At 50.5% G+C, this 26607-nt stretch overlaps 2 protein-coding genes across 7 annotated transcripts in view; one reads left to right on the top strand and one right to left on the bottom strand.

The window, feature by feature from the left end:
- Window positions 1-15791, bottom strand: part of CBX5 (chromobox 5) — a 34960-nt gene extending 19169 nt beyond the window's left edge. The window contains exon 1 of one of the 2 annotated variants that reach the window (XM_014576890.4): window positions 15637-15791. The gene's annotated coding sequence lies outside the window, so the exon portion shown is untranslated. Of the gene's footprint in view, window positions 1-15412; window positions 15546-15636 lie in introns of those variants that run through there. The other variant, XM_075901648.2, reaches the window with a different exon arrangement.
- A 340-nt stretch (window positions 15792-16131) lies between these two features.
- HNRNPA1 (heterogeneous nuclear ribonucleoprotein A1) lies at window positions 16132-24958 on the top strand. 5 transcript variants are annotated; one of them, XR_012896607.2, is made up of 12 exons: window positions 16509-16644; window positions 17230-17346; window positions 17828-17974; window positions 18751-18961; window positions 19080-19172; window positions 19270-19368; window positions 19733-19804; window positions 20114-20233; window positions 20506-20634; window positions 21214-21276; window positions 24487-24562; window positions 24840-24958. XR_012896607.2 is itself a non-coding variant. In XM_075901645.2 (11 exons), exons 1-10 carry the CDS (start codon window positions 16271-16273, stop codon window positions 21267-21269), a joined length of 1059 nt encoding a protein of 352 aa, XP_075757760.1. In that variant the 5' UTR covers window positions 16132-16270; the 3' UTR covers window positions 21270-21276; window positions 21503-21831. The 5 variants fall into 5 exon arrangements, 4 of the variants coding, with proteins under 4 accessions (XP_075757760.1, XP_075757759.1, XP_075757762.2 ...); XM_075901645.2 differs by lacking the exons at window positions 16509-16644; window positions 24487-24562; window positions 24840-24958 and adding exons at window positions 16132-16285; window positions 21503-21831; XM_075901647.2 differs by lacking the exons at window positions 24487-24562; window positions 24840-24958 and adding an exon at window positions 21503-21831 and having other exon boundaries at window positions 16516-16644.
- Window positions 24959-26607: the final 1649 nt, after the last annotated feature.

The raw sequence follows: 26607 nt of genomic DNA, 5'->3' as shown, positions 1-26607 counted from the left end.
GTTATCTGCCTGGAACCACCCCAGAAAATTTGAGGATTACATGTTTTCAACAGCTTCTTTTAATCCAGAATAAAAAGAACCACAAAATGAGCAGACTCAATGGAGTAGGATTTTAACACAAGTCACGTGTTAGATCTAAGATATGCTTTGCTAGTATCTTCCAAAACTAGGTTATAGAAACGTACCCTAGACTTAAGAGGAAACAAATCTGCACTCATACTTTTAAAGGAGCAAAAGCGAAGGGGGGAGGGAAGCTTCCATAAAGTGTATCTGATTGCACTCTGATATCAGGGTGATGGTGTACACCTATGCTTACCTAACTGAGTAATTTACTAAGTTAGTAACTTTGTGAAGTCACATGTAGATGACCACCCAGTAAGGCCCCCCTGCTGAAGTGCAAAGTCTTGCCACACCAGCGTCTACCCAATGTGCATAGCTCTTTTGAAAAATTGGCCATTTATTTTCATGCCTTAACAGGAGCTCTGAGCTCTTTTCAATGTCAGGCTCAGTTTCTTGTAAACATTATAAAACAGGAACAGGGACTGCAGCAAATCAAGACACACATGTCAACTCCAGATGCAACCCAGATCCAGAGAGAGAGAGAGAGAGAAATAACTAGTGGGATTTTCTCTTGCACACGTTTACAACAGCTGTACATCTAGGAACCAGCACCCACCACTTTTCAATCTTGGAACCTTCAGTACTGCTACTACAGAACCCATTGACAATCTTTTTCTAAAGGCAGACAGCTCTATCATATTCCTGGAAAGGAGGAAGGTGGGCAAAATTAAACAGTTGGAAGCCTGTAGGAGTTTGATGGAAGCGGCATCTGTTATTACAGGCAGTGCAGGGACAGTATTTACAATACTTTGGTAACTCTGCAAAATAAACTAGTAAGAGAGTTTGCAACACAAAGCTAAAAGTATCTAAAACAAGACATGCATTTCTATGCCACAGCTGCCTGCCAAATTTGGTTAAGTTGTTTCAGGCAACACCCATAAAGTGGTAGATGCACAAACACAAGAGTCAATATGGTCCCTGTAAAGATCTCGAAGCACATAATAATCCTTACACATTTCAATACCTCCAGCAAGGGTGGAAGAAGTAATTACCCAGATTAATCACTCAACATCCAAGAAACCCTACACTTATCATTTCTAGAAGTGGAAACATATATCTAGTCTCCACTTACTACAAGAGAGGACCATGCTGGAAATGGCTTTCAAAACCTTGACTTGACATAATCACGGTCAGCAAGCATAGAGCATAGCTCCAACTTTAACTGAGGTAGAATTTGGTTAAGAAAATCAGCCAAGGCTAGGCCGCTGCAGAGCCTCAAATGATTTTCAAAGAGAACTTAACATCTTCCCTAGAATTTTAACAACCCAGCTGTAGTGTTTAACAGATTACCTTGATCAGCTAATGCCTAGGATGCTAGCTAACACACCTACAGAAACGACCTGTTATCTATGTAGACTATATACTTTGGGATACAGACTTAGCCAAGATTCCTTTATGTCCAAAATACATTAACTTGCTGCACTTTGAAAAAAGCATTAAATACCACACGTTCTTTAACCCAAGATCATTAGAGAGATAGACATTTCGAGAACTGGGACATTTCATAATCATTCATAGCTTTGAGGCCAAAAGGGACCACTGTGATCACCTGGTCTGATCTCCTGTACCACACACGCTTCTAGAACTTCTCCCAAAATAATTCAGAACACAGATCCTTTAGAAAAACATCCAGTCTGGATTTAAAGAGACAGTTGTGATCGAAAATCCACCAAACCCTTCATAAGCTGTGCCAGTGGTTAATTATTCGGTTATGTGTTATTTCCTGTCTGAATTGGTGTGGATTCAGCTTGCAGGCACTGGATGGTTAGACCTTTCTCTGTTAGACTGCAGAGCCTGTTATTATCTGGTTCCCACCCAGGTACTTACAGATTGTACAGTAATCAAGTCACCCATAATCTCTTCTTGATTAAGCTAAATAGACTGAGCTCGAGTCTTTCACTATAAGACAGATTCTCGGAGCCTTAATTATTTTTTCTGGCTCTCCTCTGAACCCTCTCCAAATTTAGCAACATCCCTCCTGCACGGTGGGCACTAGAGCTGGACCCTGTATTCCAGAAGCTGTCACTCCAAACTCAAATACAGAGGTAATGTGTCCTAATCACCCCTACCTGAGACTTCCGTTTATACAGCCAAGCCCTTCCAGCATCACACCAGAAGCTGGTGTTCAGCTGCTTAGCCACCACTCCCCCAGTCTCTCAGTGTCACTGGGAAGTACAGCCCATGTCCTCTGTTCAAAGATTTAGATTGAGCCATATGAAAACACATCTCATTGGCTTGCACACTGCTTTCCAAGCAAGGCAGATCACCATATATCAGTGCCCTGTCCTCTTCTTTAGTTAGCTCCCCCTATTTTTATGGTAGCTTCAGGGGGTAGCCAAGTTAGTTTGTACAGGATAAACTTAAACAACAAATAGTCTGGTAGCACTTTCTAGACTAACAAAACATGGAGATGATATCATGAGCTATATGATCTACATGTTTTGTTAGTCTATAAAGTACTACCAGACTATTTGTTGTTGTTGAAGTTTACCCTATTTGTGTGTCAGCTGCAAACATGATCAGAGACTATTTTATGTTTTCTTCCGGGTCATTAAAAGTTGTTACATAGGGTAAGGCCAAGAATCAATCCATGAAAGACCCAGCCAGAAACACACACTGACCAGGGATCCCTTGTTAAGTAGCAGAAGGGGTCCAAGTTTTATTTTTATTTATTTTTTTTTTTTAAAGGGATCCCTGGGGTCTCATATCTACATACTAGTTAGCCAAAGAGGGGCACGTAAAATGTGATTTGTCCTTTTCATATGTGTTCATTTTTTTTTTAATTGTATCCTTTGGTATATATGGTTGTGACTATTTTCTTCCACTATTTGATCTGAGGAAGTGGGTCTGGCCCACGAAAGCTCATCACCTAATAAACCATCTTGTTAGTCTTTAAAGTGCTACATAGTCCTGTATTTTGTTTCAGCTACACCAGACTAACACGGCTACATTTCTATCACTATTCTACATGTAAAGTCTCTGAGAGACCATAGCCCGCAAGTCAGCATAATCACTTTAGTAAGTAAGGCTATTATTTCAACAGTTACCTTACATATCTTACAAACTTAACTTTCAGTGTATGTACGTAAGACAAGTCACCAGAAGATGATAACCAGGAATTATTCAGGCAAGCGGCCGTAGACATTTATCTCCCTGGATGGTCATTGTGTATGTTACATTGGAAGTCTATTTACAGATGGAGCCTCCGGCTAAACAAGACTGTGAAGTTAAGAGATCACAAAAGTCTACAGCAGTGTTTCAAGCTTATTAACAGGCTGCTCCAGTTTGTTTACTTACCCGCTCCAGCGCCCTGGTGCCTTTCGGCTTCCGTCGGCGGTAGTTCACCAATGGAAGTAACATGGCCCGGGCCAAAGGTCAAGAATTTTTAATTCCCAAGTTTTTCCATCATTCTAGCATTAATTTTTTAAGATGAAAAGTTCGTCACATGAAATCAGATACAGGCAGTCCCCGGGTTACGTACAAGATAGGGACTGTAGGTTTGTTCTTAAGTTGAATCTGTATGTAAGTCGGAACTGGCGTCCAGATTCAGCCGCTGCTGAAACTGATCAGTTTCAACAGCGGCTGAATCTGGACGCCAGTTCTGACTTACATACAGATTCAACTTAAGAACCCCAGGCTCCGCGGCTTCGTTCTGCTTTGCTCCCCGTCCCCCTGGTCTGCAGACCAGGGGGACGGGGAGCAAAGCAGAGCAGAGCCGCGGAGCACGCGGACAGCCCAGACGCGTCTGGGCTGTCCGCTGCCCACGTGTTCCGCCGCTTTGCTTCCTCTCCCTGGTCTGCTGGAGACCAGGGAGAGGGAGAGCCCCGTTCGTAACTGCGGATCTGACATAAGTCAGATCCGCGTAACTCGGGGACTGCCTGTACTCATTTGGAGATGAATCTAGTTCCCTATGGACTTAATGAAACATACTAGACTAGCTTTAATGGGAGTTGATCAAACTGCCCAGGAGTTTTACTTTTATTACTGTGATTCTTAAAAGTGAGCTTGTGTGCAATAATATACAGGAACAATACACAAATTCAGAGCTTTGCAACCTAAACAGCTGGTTCATTTATCAAAACATGGATGTTTATTAGCATGTGATTCACGACAAGGACATAGAGAGTAGCTCACACAACTATGATATTTTCTGAAGTTTAATCTTCACTAAGGAGAGCCATCCAAATGTTTATGTAGCCCTTCACAATGTCCCTTTAATGCACAGTGTATCTTTGTATCCTGCTATAACTTCAGTGTATTTGTAAATGCAAATTATACTTCAGTTATATTGCCTAGAACTTAGATAAATAAAATCAAAGTAGTATTGAACAGTTTCTGCCCCATACAACAAGATATCCTTGGCAGCTTCTTAACCAACCATTACAATCCAAAGCAATTTCTCTCAGTAGAAATTTAAGAGCTTGTAAAAAAATATAATGGCCAACACTAGGCGAAACAAACCAGTTATTGAACCTTGCAGGCCCTCTCAAGTATCTCTGCTGACGTTTAAGTGCGAGTTACAGTGCCACAGTATCATAAAAGTGTGCTCAGTGCTACAGAGATACCGTTATTTAAGCGACACAAGAGAAGGATCCTTTCACCAAAAATCAGATGTTCCCACTTCAGATTTGCAAAGAGACAGCTCATTTAGAGAAATGGAATGTGCTTTATTCTTTCTATATTGTACACCACAATTAATCACCAACCTCAAATTAGCACACATACATGGTTATTTCTCACTTGCAGGGTTACATAAGGTACTTTAGGTTCTAGATAAAAAACATTTGACAAACCCCGTTACTATTTAACATATACACATTCTCTCGCAGCGTTTGCAACCCAAAAACCAAACTCTGGGCTAGGACAAAAGAATAATAATAATAAAAAAATCATCTAATTTAATTGTCCAAACTAAATGAAAGGGAAAATCTGCATTAATGGACAGACATCAAGACAGTGGCTATGTCTCCACTGAAAAAGGTGTACTTTTCATATCAAGATACTTGCTCTAAAGATAAAAAACTAAAGCTCCCTAGCTAAAATCCTAGTGACGATATCTTGATATATAAAAACAAAAAAAAACAAAAAAAACCACACACTTCTTTTTTTGCAATGGAGACATAACTTTAGACAGTTCTTTCAATATTGTACTAATGACCTTTTTTGGCTCGGGGGCCACTGATTCACAGAAAAACCAGTCCAGGGACTGCACGCAAATGAGAAGCCAGGGGAAAAAAAAAAAAAAAAAAAAAAGAGAGAAAAACCTGACATGGCCCCGACTGAGAAGAAAGACGCTCCCCACATTCCCCTCACACATCAGGCTAGTAGATTTTTGTATGCTCCTGTCCCGCAGTAGATGCATGTTCCCCAATGCTGGGGGGACGACCCGAAGGGGGGCTTGAGCCTCGGGGGCCAGATCCAGGCAAGCCAAGAGGTCGCGTCTGGCCCCTGGGCCTGAGGTTCCCCAACCCTGTTCTAAGATGCTCTGAGCAACACAGGTAAGACACGCTCCACATAAAGAAACGAAACCAGACTCCACACATTAGACCTCATCTTCATTAGGGTTAGAAGTTCTAACACCTAATATCACCTGGCCCCAACTCCTTGCCCGCCCTAGGAAAAGAGACGTCTTGAACAGGTCAGCCAGCATGTTAAAAAACGCCTTTTCCCAGTAGAGATGGAGCCTTGACCAGAAACCCACAGAGCCTTCTTCCCACTGCAAGAGTAGTGGAAGAACACAGAGGAGACAATGGGGGGGATACGATGGAGGTCTATACAATCATGACTGGTGTGGAAAATTGAATACGGAAAAGTTATTTATTTATTCCCACAATACAAGAACTAGGGGTCACCAACTGAAATGAATAGGCAGCAGGTTTAAAACAAACAAAAGGAAGTTTTTCTTCACTCAGCACAGAGTCAACCTCTGGAACTCCTTGCCAGAGGATGTGGTGAAGGCTAGAACTTTGATGCTGTGTCTTCTAGACTACAAGGTTTTTTTCGAAAAAACTTCACCTGCGTCTTGACCGCAACCAGGGCTTTTTATGAAAGAGAGCATCCAGATTGCTAGGGTGCTCTCTTTTGAAAAAGCAGATCGCTTTCTCAAAGAGTTGTGGCTGTCTAGACTATCTCTTTCGAAAGAAGCGTGTAGTCTAGATATACACTAACAGGATTCAAAAAAGAGCTAGATAGATTCATGGAGGTTAGGTCCATCAATGGCTATTCGCCAGGGTGGGTCGGAATGGTGTCCCTCGCCTCTGTTTCTCTGGAGGTGGGTGACAGGGGAGGGATCACGTGAGGATCCCCTGTTGCGTTCCCTCCCTCTGGGGCATCTGGTATTTGGCCACTGTGGGCAGACAGGATACTGGTTGGCTGGACCATTGGTCTGACCCAGTCTGGCCGTTCTTATGTTCAGCCTCATTATGCCAGCAGCCGCCCAGCTGGTCCCGATTATAATAGCTTCCGGTGCAGCAATTATCAATGCTACAAGCAGTATAGCAGCGGGGCTGCACTTGCTCCAGTGACAGAAGCGATTTTTATGTTGCTGTAGTAACCCCCTCCCCTCCCCCCCAGGACAGGGAGGTGGCAAGGTCTATGGAAGAATTCTTCAGTCCATCTAGCAGTGCCGGTACCAGGGCTTAACTAGGCCTCTCAGTGTGAATTTTCCACATGACATGATGTAGCTAGATAAGCCTGGTCTACACCTAACATTTAGGCCAGTATTTTGCTAGCAGCGCTATGTCGGCAAAGAGTGTTTGGAGAAGGGAACCACTAATCAACACAACTATGGCAGTAAACTCCCCCGTGCATACACTGCTTACACCAGGAACGTGTCTTTCACCAGTAGAGCGAATGTTGTTCAAGGAGGTGGCTCCTAGGAGCTGCAGTAATACTGACAAGGGGGTTATTGTTTGTATCAGCAACCGAGGCGAGCGAGCGGGCTACATGAGAGGCCTTCCAACTCAGTGGGCTGCAAGACTGTCATAACGAAGATGGTCCCCCCACCCGGGATGGGACAGTCCATGTCGTGTGCAATCCGCATGCACCTCCCTTCGCATGCCCTTGCTTTGCTTTACACGCGTGTTGCTTTAGCACTGCTGGTAGGAAAAAAGTGATGCGGATGGAAACCAGAGGACTGTGGCAAGCCTGCACGTGGGCAACACTGGTGGGCTATTCTGTAGGGGGGCAGCTGCCCCACTCCGGCAGAGAAGGGGTTCTAGTCGGCTGGAGGGAGCCTGTGCAGAGCCCCAGCCACTGAGGAAAGGGCTCTTAGAAGGAGCCAATCAGAGGGCAGTTTGCTGGGGCAGCCCTGGTTGCAAGGAGCTGCTCAGCAGAGCAGTGGGACCTGGCCAGGGAGGGAGCAGGACTGGACAGGTTCAGGGGGGCTAGAAAGGGAGGCTCCAGCCGGTTACCTGCCATGCTGCAGGCCTTGATACAGGGGTCAGAAGGGTGCAAGGTTCATGGGGAAGTGGACCAAGGAACAGGAGCGGTGGAGGGCAGGACAAGGCTCCCGCCAGAGGGTCCCTGATCCGGGACCCAGAGTAATGAGCAGACCTGAGTCCCCATCCCCGCTTCCGACACACCTGGTCACTACGGAGAGTGGCCTTTCTACACTGTGGCTTGCCCCTGAGCTGAGGGACTAGGCCATGGGGCTCCAGTTGGCCATGGTAAGGACTGAGGACACCCCTGGAAGGGGGGCAAGAGACCAGCACGGTGGGCACGGCTGGAGGGCAGTGTCGGTCCTGGGAGAGACATGGGCCCAGAGCGAGAGTGTGGAGAGAGCTCAGAGTGACAGAGGGTGAGACCCTGGCCTGGAGGGGACACCCCACTGAGGACTGAGCCAATTCCCAGGGTGATCAGCAGGAGGCGCCACAGAGGTGAGTCAACTTGTTACACGTTCACAGAACCCCAATGGGCCGTATGCAGCGCTCGGGAGACAGGCTGCCCACCACTCGTGCAAGCTGCTTCTTCACCTGGCAGAGGCCTACTCTGGCGGGGCTGGAGCGAGGTGCCGGCCACCCCAAACATGGGGAGGTAGTGGGAGCTGGTTGTCCCCAGCGCAGGATCCTGCTCAATCGGTTAACCAGGATTTACATCCCTACTGTGTAGCTGGGATTATATTTTCCAACATGAATCACTTTGCATTTATCTACATTGAATTTCATCTGCCATTTTGTTGCCTGGCCACCCAGTTGAGTGATCCCTTTGTAACTCCTCACCGTCAGCTGGGGATTTAACTGTCTCTGCAGGTGAAACAACACTCTTCAACTTTGCCACCTCACTGGTTACCCCTTTTCCCAGATCACTTATGAACATATTGAACAGCATCAGTCCTCACAGGTATATACATGCATGCAAAATTGTTACATTACTATCAAACTGAAGTTTCCACTTCATGCATCTGATGAAGTGGGTTCCAGCCCACAAAAGCTCATGTTCAGCTACATGTTAGTCTAAAGTGGCCACAGGACTCCTCACACTTCTGCACATCTGTGTCTGATAATTCAGTTTTCTAGCTTCATCCTATTTGTTTGGTACTTAACTTAGGCTAACTCCAGGGTTGCCTAGAAACTTTGTTTTAATTCTGCATTACATTAACTATCTGCCAATCATCTGAGAAATCTGCCAGTTTATCTCAGTGGTGTCTTTACTGAAGTCTTAACAGGGCAATTTAAAAATATAGCTAGCCATGATTATTTGAACTGATCAAAGTTAGAAAAAATATCCAATCAGGGAACCAGTTTAGCATGTCTAGTTGGGATTGGTCCTGCCTTGTGCAGGAGGCTGGACTTGATGACCTCGTGAGGTCTCTTCCAGCTCTATGATTCTATGTCAGGTTTCACTTGAAAGGCATAAGTTTTGAAGATAAAAACACTGTGCACTCTTTTATCCAAGTCACATCTGACCTGTATGACTGGATTCACATAACTGGTTGATTCTTACAAGTGGAGTATTTTATGTTCTTATAGGAACGATTTTTGCCTCTGTGGCTTTGATCACTATATGCAGCTGACTCCTTTATCAGTGATTGTTACAAATGGAATGAGCGGGATCAGAATTTTATCATCAAGTATTAGATTAAAACTTAAAGATTCTAAAAACCCAGTCTGTTTTTTGTTCGTCTCTGTTGGAACAATAAAATACCAGGAAGTTACTCTGGGGGCGGGAGGAGTTGGCCGATTTTCCTTTCAGCGTCTAATCTAAGCTAATTGAAATAGCACATTTTTGCAAAGTTTGTATCCTAATGCTTGTTTCCAGGAGAATGGTTTAAAAATAACGAAAACACGTCTGTCCTGTTGGACCTTACGAGGCCTTTGTTTGGGCAACATGCAGGCTGAGAGCCAGGCTTGCGGTATTCTGAAACAAAGGAGCGAGGTGAGGAGCAGCATCACAAACATGTGACCTGGCTGCTGCTTAGTTTTATTTAACAGCGTTGCCACTTTAAAAGATCTGATTGTCTGGGACAGTTTTCAGTGAACGGGCTGGCAAAGAACAGAGTCTGTCTTCTGAAATGAACAAGGCAGAGTAGGCCCCTCCTGCTCCTGTTTGGTGAAGCATTTCCAGACAGCATCTACGCTGGCTTGATATTTACACAGACAGCCCAACGATAGGATGCACAGCTGGAGAAGCCAGGCAGTGCTGGCTCTGCAACCTCTGTCCTGGGGCAAGGAGCCCATCTACACTGGGGCCAGAGCACAAGCGGACTATTGTATTCCCACTTCCACAGAGCCAAGGGGTGTAAAGGCTTGCGGGAGGGAAGGGGAGGGGCAGCAGTTGCTCTTCCAGCCCAAAATGTTGAGAGGGAAGAGCTACACACAGCATTACCACCAGAGCTTAGGAGAATTCCCTTCCTCCCATGCTCCTTCCTCACCCAATTCTTGAGCGTAACCCACTGAAAAGGCTTCATATGAAGGGTATTTCAGGCCAGGAGACTGAATTAGCACCTGGGGGGGGGGGGGGAGAAGAGGGTCAATTTTATTCTTTGGATCAGAACATTAGAGTCCCTGTATCATGCTAAAGCAGGGATGGGCAACCACGACTAGTGAGTGGGCTGAATGAGTGGTCTTCTATCTCAGTGGGCCGCAAGGCGGAAATTGAGCATGTGCATTAATCTTATTCCTGGGGTCCTGGTTAGGCACATGGAATTTGACTCTCCTTTATCAGGCCTTTTCAACGCAGCGATCCATTACTGGGACAAATTTAATTGCCGGCAAAAATAAACGAAGCAGAGGGAGGGTAGGGGCTCTCACAATGTTGTGTGCAACCAGCATTGCACCTCACACATGCCCTTGCTTTCATTGTGTGTCACTTCTCATTTTGCCAGGGGCTGCTTGACCCATCCCTCTGCTGCAGGCCCTGCCCTGCCTCTTCCTTGCCTCCTCCCCCGTTTTCTCTCGAAACAACCCCGTGGGGACCATGTGCTTTCTCAAAAGACACTATTTCGGAAAAGCAGCAATCCGTGATTTTGCAAATGAAGCACGGGAAATTCAAATCCACGCTTCATTTACAATTTTGCTTGTCTGCATTTGCATTCCTCTCTGGGAAGAGGAATGCAATGTAGACATGCCCCCAGGGAAAGTGCCCAGAGGGAGGGGGAGGGATCAAGAGCTGCAGGCAGAACACAGATGGGCCACAGGTTAAAGCATTGGGAGGCCGCTAAGGTCCCTCCTGCACTACAAACGAAATGGTGCTCCACTGTGTCATGCAAACGTGATTGCAAATGCAGTACTAGAACTCCCTTAATGGAGAATCTAACCCTGCAATGTTGTCAGGGTTGCGATTGGTTGGTACATGATAACAGCCAGAGCGGTATTGCTATCAAATTTCCCCACTTACAAAGACTGCTAGCTTTGCCCTTAGTTACAAGTAATGAAAACCATCTAAACTGTGAGTGGTACGGAAACATTTGCTGCATTCGGTGACAACACCAGTTCTATAAAGAATACTGTTGCAAGACCCACTACAGTTGCCCTTGGATAAATAGCGTGCCAAATATAAAAATCAGAATTATCTAAACCTTTCTAAAGTAAGGCTTTGATAAGGAGGATTGTTGGAACTCTGATGCACAAAAGTAGCCTCACATTTTACCTTGCTTGAAAGTATCTGAATGTGTCAGGGAGCTACTATCTGTCTTTATGTGAACAGCAATTACAACACATACAAATACTACTGCTAGGATTAGAAGGTCAATTGGAGAAATATGCCTCGTTCCTGTGTTCAAAGATCACAGCCCCTTTCCCAAAATTACTGCTCTGATCTTCACCCGGGTTTAAATCTGAAGTAAAAAATTGCCATTTCGGAAACATAAGTTGGTGGCAGCCATCTTGCTAAGAAGTGACTGACATGGAAGATGGTCAAACTAACAATAAGAGATGAAAACTAGTTGCAGATCAAACAGACAAGCAAAGGGCCTAACATTTGAAACAGTAACACGTTTAGTCTCATCATTGTAACAAGCAGCCTATTCAATAAAACCATTACTACCAATCTCTAGCTCAGGCTTGTTAAATTACAAGGCCTCTCTCTGCTTCAGGATATACAACTAAAAGGTCTTTATATAAGCAGGTTGCAGGGACACAAACATTTAGTCATGTTTTAAAACAGCACTGCACAGTTATTAAAACAAGCAAATCAGCCTGCTGTTGCATTAGGAAATGGCTCTCAGCACCTTGCTGTCTGAGCACATGAGAACTTAGGCATAAAGAAATTAAAGTTACATAAGGGTAAGCACAGGTTCCCATTACCTGGGCTAACTTAACATGTGCGTGTCAATAACTTGGTTTCCAAATATCACATTAACTGATTAAATGGGGGGGAGGGGAGGAGAGGAGAAATAAGCCCAGTATTTCAATAAGGCACATCCACTTCCACCATTAAATTCTCATTATCTTCAATTCTGAAACAGGTAAGCAGAATAGTCTCCTCAAAGGAAATGCTAAAGCACAGGATTCATTAACGAGCCGGTAACGGTTCATCGCATTTTGAAATCCTGCCTTCCTTCCAGAGAGGAAAAGGCTCTTTGTCCCTCATTAAACACACGGACAATTTTGCCACATGGACCAATTTTGGGGGCAAGGGTAAAGCAAGAATTCAGTATGAAAGTAAAGTACCTTTGATTTTTTTTTTTTTTTAACTACTCTTGTAACTATAGAATAAAACAAAGACCCATTCAAAGTTTAGGAGTCCGCCAATAAAGATTTAAAACCACTTTGCTAGAGCATACAGAGATACAAATTCCATCTGCCCCCTCTGTTGCTACTAGCTTTGTATCTACATATGGAAGTTAATCCAGAACAAGATACAGTGTGTGAGAATTTCAAGTGAATTAATTACTTCTGGTTAACTCTCTCTAGGGATACTTAGTCCAAAATAAGCATGCCTTTTTCAGGTTTAAACTAATCCAGAACAAGGCAGGTTTATTCTGGAATAAGTGCATCCAGACAGGGAGTTAAAATCAGGAGTAGTGAACCCATAGTAAACTGCAGTGATCTTGTAGTCATATTGGTCCCAGGATACCAAACAAGCAAGATGGGTGAGGCAGTATCTTTTATTGGATTAACTTCAGCTGATGAAAGACAACTGTTCAAGTATATGCAGAGCTCTTCTTCAGTTCTGGGAAAGGCATTCGGAGTGTTACAGCTAAATACAAGTGTAGAACAGGTAAGGAGTAAACATGTATTGCAAGCGGCCACTCAGGATACATCCACACTGCAGAGCTATTTCGGGATACCGGAAGTATCCCAAAATAGCTATTCCATGTCTATTGAAGCAGCCCGTTATTTCGAAATCAATTTTGAAATCACAGGCCGCTTATTCCGACGTCCTGGTAACCCTTGTTCCATGAGGGTTATGGGGCATTTTGGAATAGTGAGTTATTTTGAAATACACTCAAAATAAGCTATGCAATTTGCGTAGCGCAATTTGTGTAGCTAATTCTGAGTGAAGAGTGCTGTATAGACACACCCGCAGAGAGAAGTGAGCAACTAACTCTACTACAGTCACAGGACAAAGAAGAAACAGTGGGTTACAGATAGTTATGAGCCACTATAACTTCACATCCTGTCTTATTCCAGATTAATTTTCCCATGTGCAGACAAACCCCAGAGCCTGCTGTAGCTGCCCCACCCGTCCTACAGACGGGATGGTCCCTCATAATGACATTAGCCCACAAGGTCCAGGATGGGTCTGAAGGATAACTTGGGGGAGGGGGAGAGGAGGAGGGCTGGCTCTGGGCAGTAGCAAAGGTTGGCATCCCTATCCCACTCACAGGCAGCCTGCTCCACTCTGCCGCCATCTCCCAGTTAGCTCGCTCCACTTCACTGCAGCAGCAGGAAGTGGAGTGACTCTGGTTCCACTTCGCTGCAACAGCAGGAAATGGAGTGACTCAGCTAGGAGATGGGTAGCAGGGCAGAAGAGAAAATGCTGCTGGGTCCACAGTGAGGGGGGGGGGGACTTGACCCTTGCTGCTGCCCTATGCCAAACCCCCTGTAATCTCACAGATAGCATCACCTGGAGGCAGGGGCTTTGGGAAAGGGTTGCATTGGAGGCAAGGCAGGGACAGGGCTTGGGGAAGGGGTGGAGTAGGGGCCGGGCGGGGCAAAATGGGTTGCAGAGCAGAGTACAGTTTGTGGCCCCCCAATCAGGCAGCCATGGATGGGCAGTTACAGAGGATGGTGAAGGTAGAGAAAGGAATGAGGGTTGTTTGAGGGGAGAAAGGGCTGCCTGAGAGCTATAGATCTTTGTGTGGGAAGATGAGGAGGGCTAAAGGGGGGGGGGATGTTTTCAGGGGACAGGGCAGTAGAGCTGGGGGATTGTTTGCAGGACATGGGTGGGGGGAGATAGGGGAATTGCAGGGAATCTTGGGGAGGAAGTTGAAGGAGATCCCAGGGGGGTAGTGACAAGCATAAGAGGGTGCGTGGCAGAAGATTGGGGGGAGGATATAAGATCTGTGGTGGGCAGCTGGTGGGGTGAGTTGCAGAGGATTTTTCTGGGGAGGAGATTTGCAGGGGATCCAAGAGATGGACACAGAGGATGCAGGGCATTGGAGGGAGTGCATGAGGGGAGGTTTGCAGGAGACTGGGATTAGCAGGAATTGTGGTTAGTGGGATTTATAGATATCCAGGAGGGCCTGAGCAGTAGGGAACAAGATGTTGCAGAGAACCAGCTGGCTTTTAGCTCAAGCTGCTGACACACTAATCCAGAGATCCCAGGTTCGGTTCTCACTAAAACAGCAGGCAAGTGGGGATAGGGAGAACCCCAGATGAAGGGCTGTTGACAGAGAAATGGAGGGGATCTCAGGGAAAAACAGCAGGGGAAGGGTTGAGGGGGAGCACAGGGACTATTGCAGGGAACAGAGGGGCTGAAGGACAGGACAGGACAGGACAGCTAGTACAAGGGGTAGGAGCAGCATGAGAAGCTCATGGGGAGTCAGCGAGGGATGCTGCAGGAGATGGGGGGCTGCAGGACTGGGCAATGCAGGAGCAGTGAGGGGCTGACAAGGATCTGGGTGGGAAAGGGAGGAGGAGGGGCGGGGGGAGAGGGCAGCACAGGAGATGTGGCAGAGACAGAGCTGAGAAGTTTCCAGGACAAGGGAGCGCAGGAATGCGGGGCGGGAGCAGAACGAAGGATTTACAGCGGGACTGCGGGAGGCCGGGGGGGAGGCGCAGAGAGGGGATGGGGGGGCACAACACGGGGGGGTTGTAGCACGGGGGCGGGAGGGGGCACAGGCCGAGGAAAGGGCAGGGTGGGGGGGCAAGGCAGAGGCACGGGGGGAGGCAGCGGGGGGCGGGGCGATGGGGGGGGGGCACCGCCCGCGGGGGATGGGGAGCGGGGGGGGCAGAGGCCGAGGGGGACGCGAGGGGGCGGGGCTCGACTCCCCCAGCCCAGACTCGGGGGCGCGCCCCGTTTCCCAGCCGCCTCCCCCCCCCCCAGCCCAGAGCGGGGCGCCGATTGTCCCGCCCATCGGGAGGAAACAACCCGACACCGCGCGCCCTTTGGCCCGCCGCACCATCAATCAACCGGGAAGGCCCCGCCCTTTCCCCCCAGGCGGCGCCCCATTGGCGCAGCCAGCTGCCACTCCCAACTCCCGCGCGGCGGGCACCAGCACCCCCCACTGCCCGTCACGCGCCTCTGCCCCGCCCCCGCCCCTCCATTGGCCGGCCGAGCTGTCCGTCAGTGGCCGCGGGCCCGCCCCCTAACCCCTTTCATTCCGCACAATGAGCCCGTCTCCCCCTCCGCCCCGAGCCCAGCAGCCCGATGTCCCGGCTCAGCCGCCCCGCCGCCGCCCGGGTACCTGGGGACGAAGCGGGTCCGGCGCGGACTCCCCCCTCTCGCAGGCCCTCAGAGCCGAGGCCGCTTCTGCGCAACGCTCGCCGCCCGCCAAAATAGCCCCCCTAGCGCGCAGGCGCCTGGCTCCCCGCACGGCGCATGCGCGGCCCGTCCTCTCCCTCCCCCCGCCTCTTCGTGCACATACGGGCGCTTGCTCCGGGTTCCGCTAGCGCATGCGCAGACGAGCACCTGTGGGCTTTAGTCCCTTTTTCCCGCAGGCTGCCAGGCAGGAGCCCGGCTCCGCACGTTCCACAGAGGCAAAGCTCGCGGGCTGGTGCTAGGGAGAAAAACCCGCTCGCCCCCCGCCTCAATGGGAGCCACCTCCGCCCCCACCCGAGTGATTGACACTGCCGCCATCCAGTCAAGTCCCACGTCTAGCGGCAGCAGCCAATCACTGCGCAGATTAGAGCGGGACTGTCCATGAGCGAACCAATCAGAGGCGAGCTACAGCCTCTCGCCAGTAACGCGGGAAAAGGTTGGGGGAGGGAGGAAGGGAGGGAAGGCACGCACGGCCACGTGATGCGTCAATAGGCAGGGCTTACGCAGGCTTAGCCAGTAGGCTGTAGCAGTGGGTGGGTCACGGATCTCCTCCGCCAATGAGATGTGTCGGCCTCTCGTGGCTATCCAATCGGAGGCGGGGAGGGGGTGTGCCCCGACCGCCTCCTCCAATGGGAGCGCGCGGCGGGCGGGGCTCTAAGAGGGGGCGGTGGAGTGAAGCGTCGACGCTCTCGTCATTCAGCCCTTTCTGTATCGGCGCCTCGCGGAGGAAGCATCGCACGCGCAGCACTTCTGAGGCGGAGGCCCGCGCCCGCCCGCCCCCGCCATGTCCAAGTCCGAGGTGAGCCCGGCTCCGGCCGCCATTTTCTCCGCTCCCCGCCGCCGGCGCGGCCTCCCCTGGGCCCTGCTGCGGCGCGGACCTCGCCGCGTTCGGCCGCGCCTTACGCCTTTCAGGCCTGCTCGGGCTTCCGTCCAGCCCGCGGAGGCTCCCCCCCCTTCTGCGCCTGCGCCGCCTCAGCCTTCGCGCCTGCGCTTTACCCCCCTTCCCAGGTGGGCGGCCCTTCGGCGCATGTGTGGTGGGGATATGGGGGGGGGGAGTGAGCCTCCCGCGCTCCCATGTGCGCGTGCGCGCCCGCCTTTGTGCAGAGCCGGAGGAGCGCCATGGCGGCCGGGCGAGCGCGTGGCGGGCCTCGCGTGCGCGTGCGTGGCGGCTCCCGCGCGCCAGGGCTGCAAGCCCTCTAGGGGGGAGGGGGGTTGGTGTGCACGGGGGGGCCCTCTGCGGGGGGAGGGGGAGGGGGGTTGGTGTGCACGGGGGGGGCCCTCTGCGGGGGGAGGGGGAGGGGGGTTGGTGTGCACGGGGGGGGGGGGGGCCCTCTGCGGGGGGAGGGGGAGGGGGGTTGGTGTGCACGGGGGGGGCCCTCTGCGGGGGGAGGGGGTGGGGGGGGGGTTGGTGTTCAGGGGGGGCCCTCTGCGGGGGGAGGGGGAGGGGGGTTGGTGTGCACGGGGGGGCCCTCTGCGGGGGGGGGGAGGGGGGGGGGGGGTTGGTGTGCACGGGGGGGCCCTCTGCGGGGGGGGGGGGGGTTGGTGTGCACGGGGGGGGCCCTCTGCGGGGGGAGGGGGTGGGGGGGTTGGTGTGCACGGGGGGGGGGGCCCTCTGGGGGGGGGGAGGGTAGCCTGTAAGTCATTGTGCAATCTCTTGCTCTGGGCATCTCCTGGGGAGGGGGGAGCAGGGAACGGGCCCTGTTGGCTGCTCCTTCCTGACTCGTTTTTGTGCCTCTTCCCCAGTCCCCCAAGGAACCTGAGCAGCTGCGCAAGCTCTTCATCGGCGGCCTGAGCTTTGAGACCACAGACGAGAGCCTGCGGGGCCACTTCGAGCAATGGGGCACGCTGACAGACTGCGTGGTGAGTGCCTGGCCCAGAGCATCCTCTGGGTGTTAGATAATAACATTCAGATGTGGGGGAAGGACTCTGATTGCATGGCCCGGCTGCCTTTTTTTTTTTTTTTTTTTTTTTTTTTTTTTTTTTGATGCCACGGGAAGAGCTGAATAATTTGTTTTTACTGACATCTGTAAACTACTGTTCCAGGGGAGTAAGGGGTCTAACGGCAAATTTGGGGTTAGACGGAATCCTGCAGAGGAATGGCCATGCTGTCCAGTAGCCTCTGTCTTCCAAGGGTGGCTGGTATCAAATGCAGTTTTAGAGGGAATGAGCAGAACAGGGAAATTACCAAATGATCCATGAGGTCCCAGCTTTGGGCAGAGGGAAAGTTGTAGGGCAAAGCTAGTGCTAAATAACTTTAGATGTTCCTTTGTTCTCGTCTTTATGCCACCTGTTTGATTCGTGTTATTTACTGTGGTTACTAATGGAGGTGTGTCCTTTCTAGGTAATGAGAGATCCAAATACCAAGCGCTCCAGGGGCTTTGGGTTTGTTACGTACTCTACGGTTGAAGAGGTTGATGCCGCCATGAATGCTAGACCACACAAAGTTGATGGCAGAGTTGTTGAACCAAAGAGGGCTGTATCCAGAGAGGTATGAATGAATGTTTAGTCTAACCATGCTGTTTTCATAGCCTGAAATTGGCTCACTGTTAGGATGAACTGATCCAGTGGGGCTCTGTAGGGAGGAGTTGAGGTTAAAGTGACCATAGTTTGGCTATAACCCAGGGGTTAAACTGAGGTGGGTCGTTTCCATTCTCTTTGTGGTTTGGGGAAAGCAGTACCCTGCTTACATTAATCGTGCTGTCTGTAACTGCCAATGCTGCGTTTCCTTGCTGTGCTGTCTACCAGAATATGTACTTAAAGCAGGACCACATTAGTAGTTACTACAGGTTGTACCTCCCTTGTCCGGTACCATTGGGACCCGACTGATCCCAGATGAGGGATTTTTCACAGGTCATTTCTGGCCCCCTGCTGTCTCCCCCACCCCCACCCCCTCGCTTTTTTCACAGCTCAGCTGGCTCCCACACCAGCTTTTGCCCTGCCTCTTCTCTCTCTCTCTCTCTTCCCCCCCCCCCCCCCCCTTCCCTCGGCCAGGCTCCTGGACCCCCCACAGTGTGCCAGGACTGGGACATCTTGGAACATCTGTGGCCCGGAAGGGTTAGGGTTAAACCATTCTGGTTTATAGAGATGCATCCTGTACAAGTAATTGTAAATGGGGACCAGTTTAATTTGTGGTGGACACGTATCACGATTTTGCATTGTCTCTGTCTTTGAGCAATGGGACTGTTGCATTTCGAACCACTGTTTATGGAGCTCTAAAATTGTACATCTCAGATAATGCTTGAGCTTGCCCTCTGTCCTGTCTAGGATTCTCAGAGGCCTGGTGCTCACCTGACAGTGAAGAAAATCTTCGTGGGGGGAATTAAGGAAGACACAGAGGAACACCACCTGCGAGACTACTTTGAACAGTACGGCAAAATCGAAGTGATTGAGATCATGACAGACCGTGGGAGCGGCAAGAAGAGGGGCTTTGCATTTGTCACCTTTGATGACCACGACTCTGTGGACAAGATTGTTAGTAAGTTCTCTGTGCACAGCTCTGTGAACTGTAAAGATTGTATAGCATTGGATGGGGACCCGTCCTGGGTTTCAAATCAGGACACGGTGACAGTTAACGTCTAATTCTTCCCTTCCAGTTCAGAAGTATCACACTGTGAACGGCCACAACTGCGAAGTGAGGAAAGCCCTGTCAAAGCAAGAAATGGCCAGTGCATCATCCAGTCAACGAGGTGAGTGCCAGTTTCCCATCCATTGCTTTGGAACTCATCCAAACCGACCTTTGGCAATATGAGCCGTGCTGCTAACAGGCGCTGCTCTCTTCTTTAGGCCGCAGTGGCTCTGGGAACTTCAGTGGTGGTGGCGGCCGTGGAGGTGGATTTGGTGGCAATGACAACTTCAACCGTGGCAGCAACTTCAGTGGTCGTGGTAAGGGACTTTATGGGGTCCTTTTGATTCAAGTTCTACGGATATGGTCAGGCTAACAAAACTCCAGTTTCGGCCCCTAGGTTAACCCAAATGGCTGCTGCAGTTTTGGCTATGGATATTTTTTTAACTTGATTTGGGCACTGGACTAAGTGTAATTCTCCTTGTTTGGCTCATGCGTTCAAACCAATGCTACAAGGACTTGTTCAGGTACCGCTTGGAATCCCTGATTCCCTGCAACAACCTCCACCAATTGACATGTCTGCTTCATTCTGTAAAAGTGGCTTGCCAACCATATGCCCTGGGCCCCAGCACCTGGCAGTGTCCCTCCTCGGATAGACTGAACACAAAGGTTTGTTCTTTTCAGGTGGGTTTGGTGGCAGCCGCGGTGGTGGCTATGGAGGAGGTGGAGACGGCTATAATGGATTTAGCAATGAGGGTAAGGCCAAAGCATAACTCCCCTGACACGGCAGTGGCCAAGGTTGCCTTGTTTCCAGGCTCCATGGTGCCAAGCCCAGGAAGAAGCATGAGGAAGGCATCTCCACTCCAGTCCCTTGGCCTGGTGGACGGCTGATAGAACAGTTGTGCTGAGTGTGTTGCACGGATTGGTGACGGTTTCCGAGGCAAATCTCTTGATTGACCAGCACACGTGCTGGGATCCGTGCTCAGGGGAGTCTCTAGTTCTGTCCGTGGACTTTGGGCTGTGAAATGCTTGAATTCAGCAGCTGTGTGTGTGCATGTCTTGTAGGTTACGGTGGCGGCGGCGGTGGCGGCCCTAGCTACTCAGGAGGAAGCAGAGGTTACGGTGGCAGTAGCAACTACGACGGCTATAACAACGGAGGGGGCGGCTTTGGCAGCGGCAGTGGAGGTACGTGCCCCCCGTAGCTCAATGGAGACTGTCCTGGTAACACATGCTTTGGACGTGAACCTTCAGTGCAGCGGGAAGGGTTCCATTGTGCCATCTCTAGTTGGGTTACCCCTCCCTCTGCCAAGTTACACCCTCCCTGTGGCGACTGCTCTCCAGTTCACACCCTGCGGCAAAAACTTCTCGGCAGCCAAATGCTGTTGCTTCGGGTGGCAGAGGTCCGGCTGAGAGGGGCCTTAAGAACCTTCGCCCACTTACTGCTTGTTCTGCTCTAGGAAGCAACTTCGGAGGAGGCGGGAACTACAACGACTTTGGCAGTTACAACAGCCAATCTTCAAACTTCGGCCCTATGAAAGGAGGGAACTTCGGCGGCGGCCGGAGCTCTGGTCCATATGGTAGTGGAGGTGAGTCACCCACACAGGGGTCTGGTGTAAAGGGGAGTAGCGTGAGGGAAGCCACACAGGGTTCCTCTGATCTTTCCCATCCATCTGCGGGTTTTTTTTCCATCAACATGCGGAATAAAGTTTTCTGTTGGCGCCGAGGCATGTGCAAATGTATCCCACCGGTAGATACGCAGTCTAGCCGTGGGTGCTCTGCTAATCAGCTGGGCTGCATTTGAATCCCTCCTGAGTGGCTGGCCAAGCGCTCTGCTTACAGTGGTGCCGCACTTGTGGTACAAGTTTAAAATCTACTTGCCTAGAGGCTACAACTGTCCCCCTTTAATCAAAAGAACATTCCCTAGGCTACGGTTAGAAAGCCTTCTTCCTGGCATGAAAATCTCTTGGGCCATTTTCCCTGTCGCAGACTTTACTAAATATCGTTCTAGCTGACTATCCAACAGCAACTGACTCACACTTCAGACTAGACTTGTATTGTAGACCTCCCAGGGTAACAGTCCTTTGCCGTTGTGGCTTACCTGGATCTAATTGGGGATCTGGCAAGCTGTGTGCATGCTGTAACACCCTCTCCAATTGTTCTCCCAGGCGGCTATGGTGGCTCCGGTGGTGGTGGTAATTATGGCGGTGGGAGAAGGTTTTAACTACCAGGTAAGCATCTGGCTGTAGCGCACCTCGGTCAAACGTACCACACTAGTGAATCAGTAACGGTAATTAATATAGCTGAGCAAGTACACAGTAGTTAAAAGCTTTACTTGCAGTAAAATGTGGATGTTTAAGCTAATATTCAGATCTGTGAGAACGAACTTGCTGTTGGATTGTAGCCTTGAGTCTCAATGTGTTTAGATTAACAACTTTATTCCATATTATTCAACAGGAAACAAAGCTTAGCAGGAGAGGAGAGCCAGAGAAGGGGCAGGGAAGCTGCAGGTTACTACAGGTGTGAACTCAGCCAGACACAGTTGTGGCAGGGTGTAGCTGCTACATGAAGACATGTGTTAGACAAGCTCTCCTTTGCAAACATGAGGACTGTATTTGTGACTAATTGTATCACAGGTTATTTTAGTTTCTGTTCTGTGGAAAGTGCAAAGCATTCCAACAAGGGTTTTTATGTAGAATTTATTTTATTTTTTTCCGCACCCATGCTGTTGATTGCTAATTGTAATAGACTGATCATGACGCTGAATAAATGTGTCTTTTTTTAAATGTGCTGTGTAAGTTAGTCTGATATAAGTCAATTGAATGCTATTCTAGCTCTGTGAATGCTGCAGTGCCTGCATGGAACTAGACCAGGTGTAGCTCAGCAGAAGTCCCCTGGAGTGTTGGTGGGCAGAGAGCCCTTTGTGGGCCTGGCCAGGAGTCCTGGCTGCTAATGCACACAGCCTCTGGCCTCGGTAAACATCACAGCTGTAACCACCAGTGTTTGCAACAGTGGCATCTGGAGTGAGTTGTGCTGCCTCCGTGTAACCCCGGGGGCTCCTGTGCTCCAGGTCCCATGGGTGCAAGCGGTGCCTTCCAGCTGTGCTAGTCTAGGAGGGAGAAACCCAAAGGGGCTACTGCTTCACACAGTGCGTATCCCCACGTAAGCAGTCCCCTTCTCACCAAACAAGGTGAACTTTCCAGAGCTGCCAGGATCCTCCCGCTCTGCAAGAACTAAGAACAGAAGTCAGTTGCTATTGACTAGCTAAGGCTGTAAACTGGAGTCTAACTGACCAGTCCCTGCCGTCCAGAACTCCCGACAAGACTGTCCCTGGGCATGACAAACTCCCATTGGCATAGACCCTAATGGCTGCCCAAGGTGGAACTAAAGCTGCCCGTTCCAGCTGCTGGGGTGTAGCTCTGCTGAGAAGCCCAGCCCACATTCCCAGTCTAGTTGGCCGTGAAATCTTACCCAGGTCGTGCTCAAGGGAAGTGAAGTGTATCCAGGGCTGCGCTTCTGGTGCTCCCAAATCCACCCAGCATCATGCCCACGTTAAACGTTTCCACCCGCTTGGCATTTGGACCGTAAGTGTGGTAGAAGCAAGACGCTTGGGCTTCGTGCTAGGAGAGCAGCGCTGCGTTTTTCTTTTAAAGCCGTGCTCAGCCAAGGGCGGATTCTCAATAGAGCATTCAGCTGCCGACTCCCACTGCTGAAATCAAACGAATCGCTGCCTCTTCTAAGCACTGTGTGGGTTCAGCAGAAGTCTGCCCGGTAGCCTCTTGAGAGCTGCAGCATGATGCAGTGTGATCCCATGGCAGTTTTAAACCTGTGTGTCCACAAGACAGCCTGCTGCTGTAACTGAACTTCCCCCTTTTTTAAATCTTTTTCTAACTGGTTGGTAACTAACCATGCTTCAGCCTGTGTTAAAGGGGACCTGCAGAGGAAGAAACTGACCCTAGGAGATGGCCCTAGAATGTAAACAAAGTTTCTGTAGCTCTTCAGGAATATCAAATCTTTGCTGGCTTGTGTCAGAGGGTTGGAGATCAGGTGGGATGAACAATCCCCCAGCCCTGTTCTTGAAGGAATATTAACTTTCTACTGCCTCTGTTTAAAGGTCTAAATTCAAACTGCTGAAGTAGTTGGGATAAAAACTGAACCGATGCCCCGTTTTTCTCTTCTAAACTTCCAACATAGTGAAGGCCTGAGCTTAGTAATGACTAAACATGTATTGTACAATCTCTGTTCTGCAGTTGCCCTCTAACACAGACTGGGGTTGAAGCTGCCTTGTACAGCTGCCTAAAAGTATGGTTTTAGTTCCCTAGCGCATGGGCGTCGTGCAGTGCGCCGTGGTTATTCCACAGGTATTTCAAATCAGGAGGCAATCCCTTGTCCTCTTAATCCTCTGATAAAGAGCACTGCAGCCCCATGGTATCTGCTTGAAGTAAGCCTGTCTGTAAATCATGCTGGCATATTTCGAACCGCGCTCTGCAGTTGAATGATTATGAAGCGTATTCATGTGGAATGCAAAAAAAAAAAAATTGTGTTTTTAGTTTTGTTGGGTTTTATGTGGCTGAGTTTGCAATAGCAGGTGGATCCTAAACTTAGAGGGAGACGAGAGACCTCAGGAATCATGGAGTATGCTCTTGGCATGGCTTGATAACGTTGAGGACGTGGTAGCAAACCACCACAGAGGAAGGCACTCCAGGAGCCAAGCACTAAGTAGCTTAAAGATCCAGGAGCCATGCAGATGTTGAGCTACTAGGAGCTGCTAGCAAGCATAGCGCGAATGGCTTCCGAGTTCAGACGCTCCTACAGCTGAGAGAGAGTAGACTCTTGTGTGTGGAGTCCAGTGTACGCAGATAAGCCAGGTCCCTGCTAGGAGGGAGTTGGAGTATCAGTGACCATCGAAGGAGGCAGACAAGAATAAAGCTCCTTGGTCTTAGGACTAGCAGTCAGACCCAGAAGGCAAGGTTTTATTACTGTGCTGGTAGGTAAGAACAGATTTTACTTATGTCCATATGGTGTTTTTTGTTTGTTTTTTTTTTTTTGCCTAAATTAATGTCAAGTACTTTGCTAATGCTTTGTGTAACCAACCCAAGTCAGTCAGGCGTAGCTGTCTTGAAATCGACGAGACGGGCTTGTAACCCTTTGCTGCCCAGTGCTGTAAGCACAAAGCACCATGTGGCTGGACTTCAAATGACTCCGTCACAGGCCTGAAAATCATGGGTGGCACGCCTCTCCGGGCCTTGCCATTATCGGAGCTGCGTGATGGTCACCCGCCGAGATTCTGTAAACTGCCCGGGTGCCCTTTGAAAGGCACGGACCAATTGGCCAGCAGTTTAACTGGTTAAATGGCGAAGGGGTGGCCATGCAGGGGAGCTTTCAAATGCCCTAAGGAACAGCTGTGCTAGAGAATCTAACGTGTGCCTTCGCTTTTGTAGGAGGAAAATGCCCAGAGCTAACCCTGCCCTCTAATCTAGAGGACTCCCTGTACATCTGCAGTGGCTGCTTCCAAAGGTGAGATCTGTGGAGTTTTTCACTCTGTTCGTAGATGCTGCTAATGCCCCCCCCCCCCCCCCCCCCCCGAATCTTACGTCCATGGCTCTAGTCTGCCTTGGTTGGAAAACTGCCTCTTAGGGCGGGGTAGGTTTCAGCCCTCAAACAGGAAGCGGGGGATGCGGCGTTGTGTAGCCCCCTGCAAGAAGCCACCAGTGATCCCGGCGCGTCACGGGGGCAAGTCCTGGGTACTGCTCCTCCGCTCACTCTCACTTCTTTGCAATACTGTCTCCCTCAGCCGCAAGCCCAGCTGACGTCTCCGTGGAGGGCCGCAGAGCTGCTGTCGCCGTGTTCACGCGTTCCCCTGGGGGCGCATCTGTTTATTTTTAAATAAAGATTTTAGTTTTTTACAGTAAAGCTTATTGTGGCTGGTATTTTTTATGGTCACGGAGGGACAGTCTTCCATGGTGCACGGTGCGGTACACGCATACAACAAAACCGTCCCCGCCCCGATGGGTTTGTGTTCGAAGTACGGAACGAGACAGGTCAGTGCAGAAATGCGGCAGTGAGGCTCTCGAGGACCCCATGCGATCTTGAGGCAGGCTGAGCCCCGAGGATGGACAGAAGAGGCCCCTGGAGTAGAGGTAGGGGTGTGAGGGCTCCAGGTATGTACAGCTGGAGGAAGGAAGTGGGGTGTGCCCTGTGCTCCTCTCCCTCCCCCGCTCCGGTCAGAGGGGTGAGTGAAGAGGGACTTGAGCATGGGAAGCTTGTCAGCCGGTTAATATGTCCCAGTGCAAAGCTATTGCAGGGGGTTTTAGTTGGTGCTGACTTGGCTGGTGCTTTGGGTGTGAACTAGGCAAGTCCTGTGGTGGGTGGATGTGCTGCCGGACAGACCCCTGTGTGCCCCTCGGGTTCCCACTGCCATAAAACAGGTCAGGCGGGGGGGGGGGGGAAGAGGAGGGGTGTGGCCAAGGGTAGGGTGGCAGGGTGTGGGGTGAGCAGAGTGGATAGAAACCTGTGAACTGTGTGTGTGGGGGGGGGGGGGGGGGTTGCAGAGGGATATGTCCATCCGCTTCCTGTTCTGAGTCCCTAACCATCCCGCGTTTCGTGCCACCAGTCTCAGCTGCTCCCATGTCGCTGGCTGCCCAGCCGCTGCCAGGACCTTCCTCCGCCAGTGGGTCCTCGCTCCTCCGCCTGCGGGCCCGGCGATGCCCCTGGAGAGCTCTGCTCGGTACCCTGGGCGAGACCTGCACCCAGCTGGAACAATGGGCACTTGAACCAACTGGGCCAGGAACTGGCAGCTGCTACCAGGGGCCTCACCTCTAGGCTGGCAGGGGAGGAAACTTTGCACCACTGCCGGGGGGGAGGGGAGAGGACGTGCAGCGTTTCCTGGATGTGCCCAGGGCCGAGCTGCTCTGCTCGGATCTTTCTCCCTGCCTGGTGCTGCCCAACTGGGCATTCCCCTCCGGTGTTTGGCTTCTCTCTTCCGCCAGCCTCGCTGGGTTTCAGGGCTGGGCCTACAGGGTCCAGTCTGCTGGGTGGGGGCAGGGTGCAAAGCAGCCCCCCCTGGGGCTATTGGTCCACCCCCTTTTGGAGCACGAGGCTCCCTGGTGCGCCTGCTTGCATTAGAGCCACCCTGTGTGCCCACCGGGCTGGGGCCTCCACTGCTAATGTCGGGGGAGGGGATGGTGTTAGTATCCCACTGCTGGCACCATGTAGAGCTAGCACTGGGGCCCTGCTACCGCAGTGCACCTTACCATGCAATGCACCCACACCCCTGTGCGAAATGGACACGCATGCACACTGCACTGTGCACCACACGTGTGCAAACACAACCCCCGCCTCACTGCACACACCACACAGGTAAGGCACATACAGACGCAACCGGCCACATCTAGTTTAACGCTGTGCCTATGGAATGCAGGGACCCATCACCCCTACTGCACCACGCACACGCCCAGGACACGCAATGTGCACGCATCCGCTCTGGACTCCAGTCGTGTTCTTTGTTCATTAGATACCAAAGCCCGGCAGCCAGGACTGGGCAGCAAAGTCTGAGACACAGA

Source organism: Pelodiscus sinensis, chromosome 31 (assembly GCF_052426305.1).
Source record: "Pelodiscus sinensis isolate ZL-2025 chromosome 31, ASM5242630v1, whole genome shotgun sequence".
Classification (NCBI taxonomy): domain Eukaryota; kingdom Metazoa; phylum Chordata; order Testudines; family Trionychidae; genus Pelodiscus; species Pelodiscus sinensis.
This window is presented reverse-complemented; position numbering and strand designations above follow the sequence as displayed.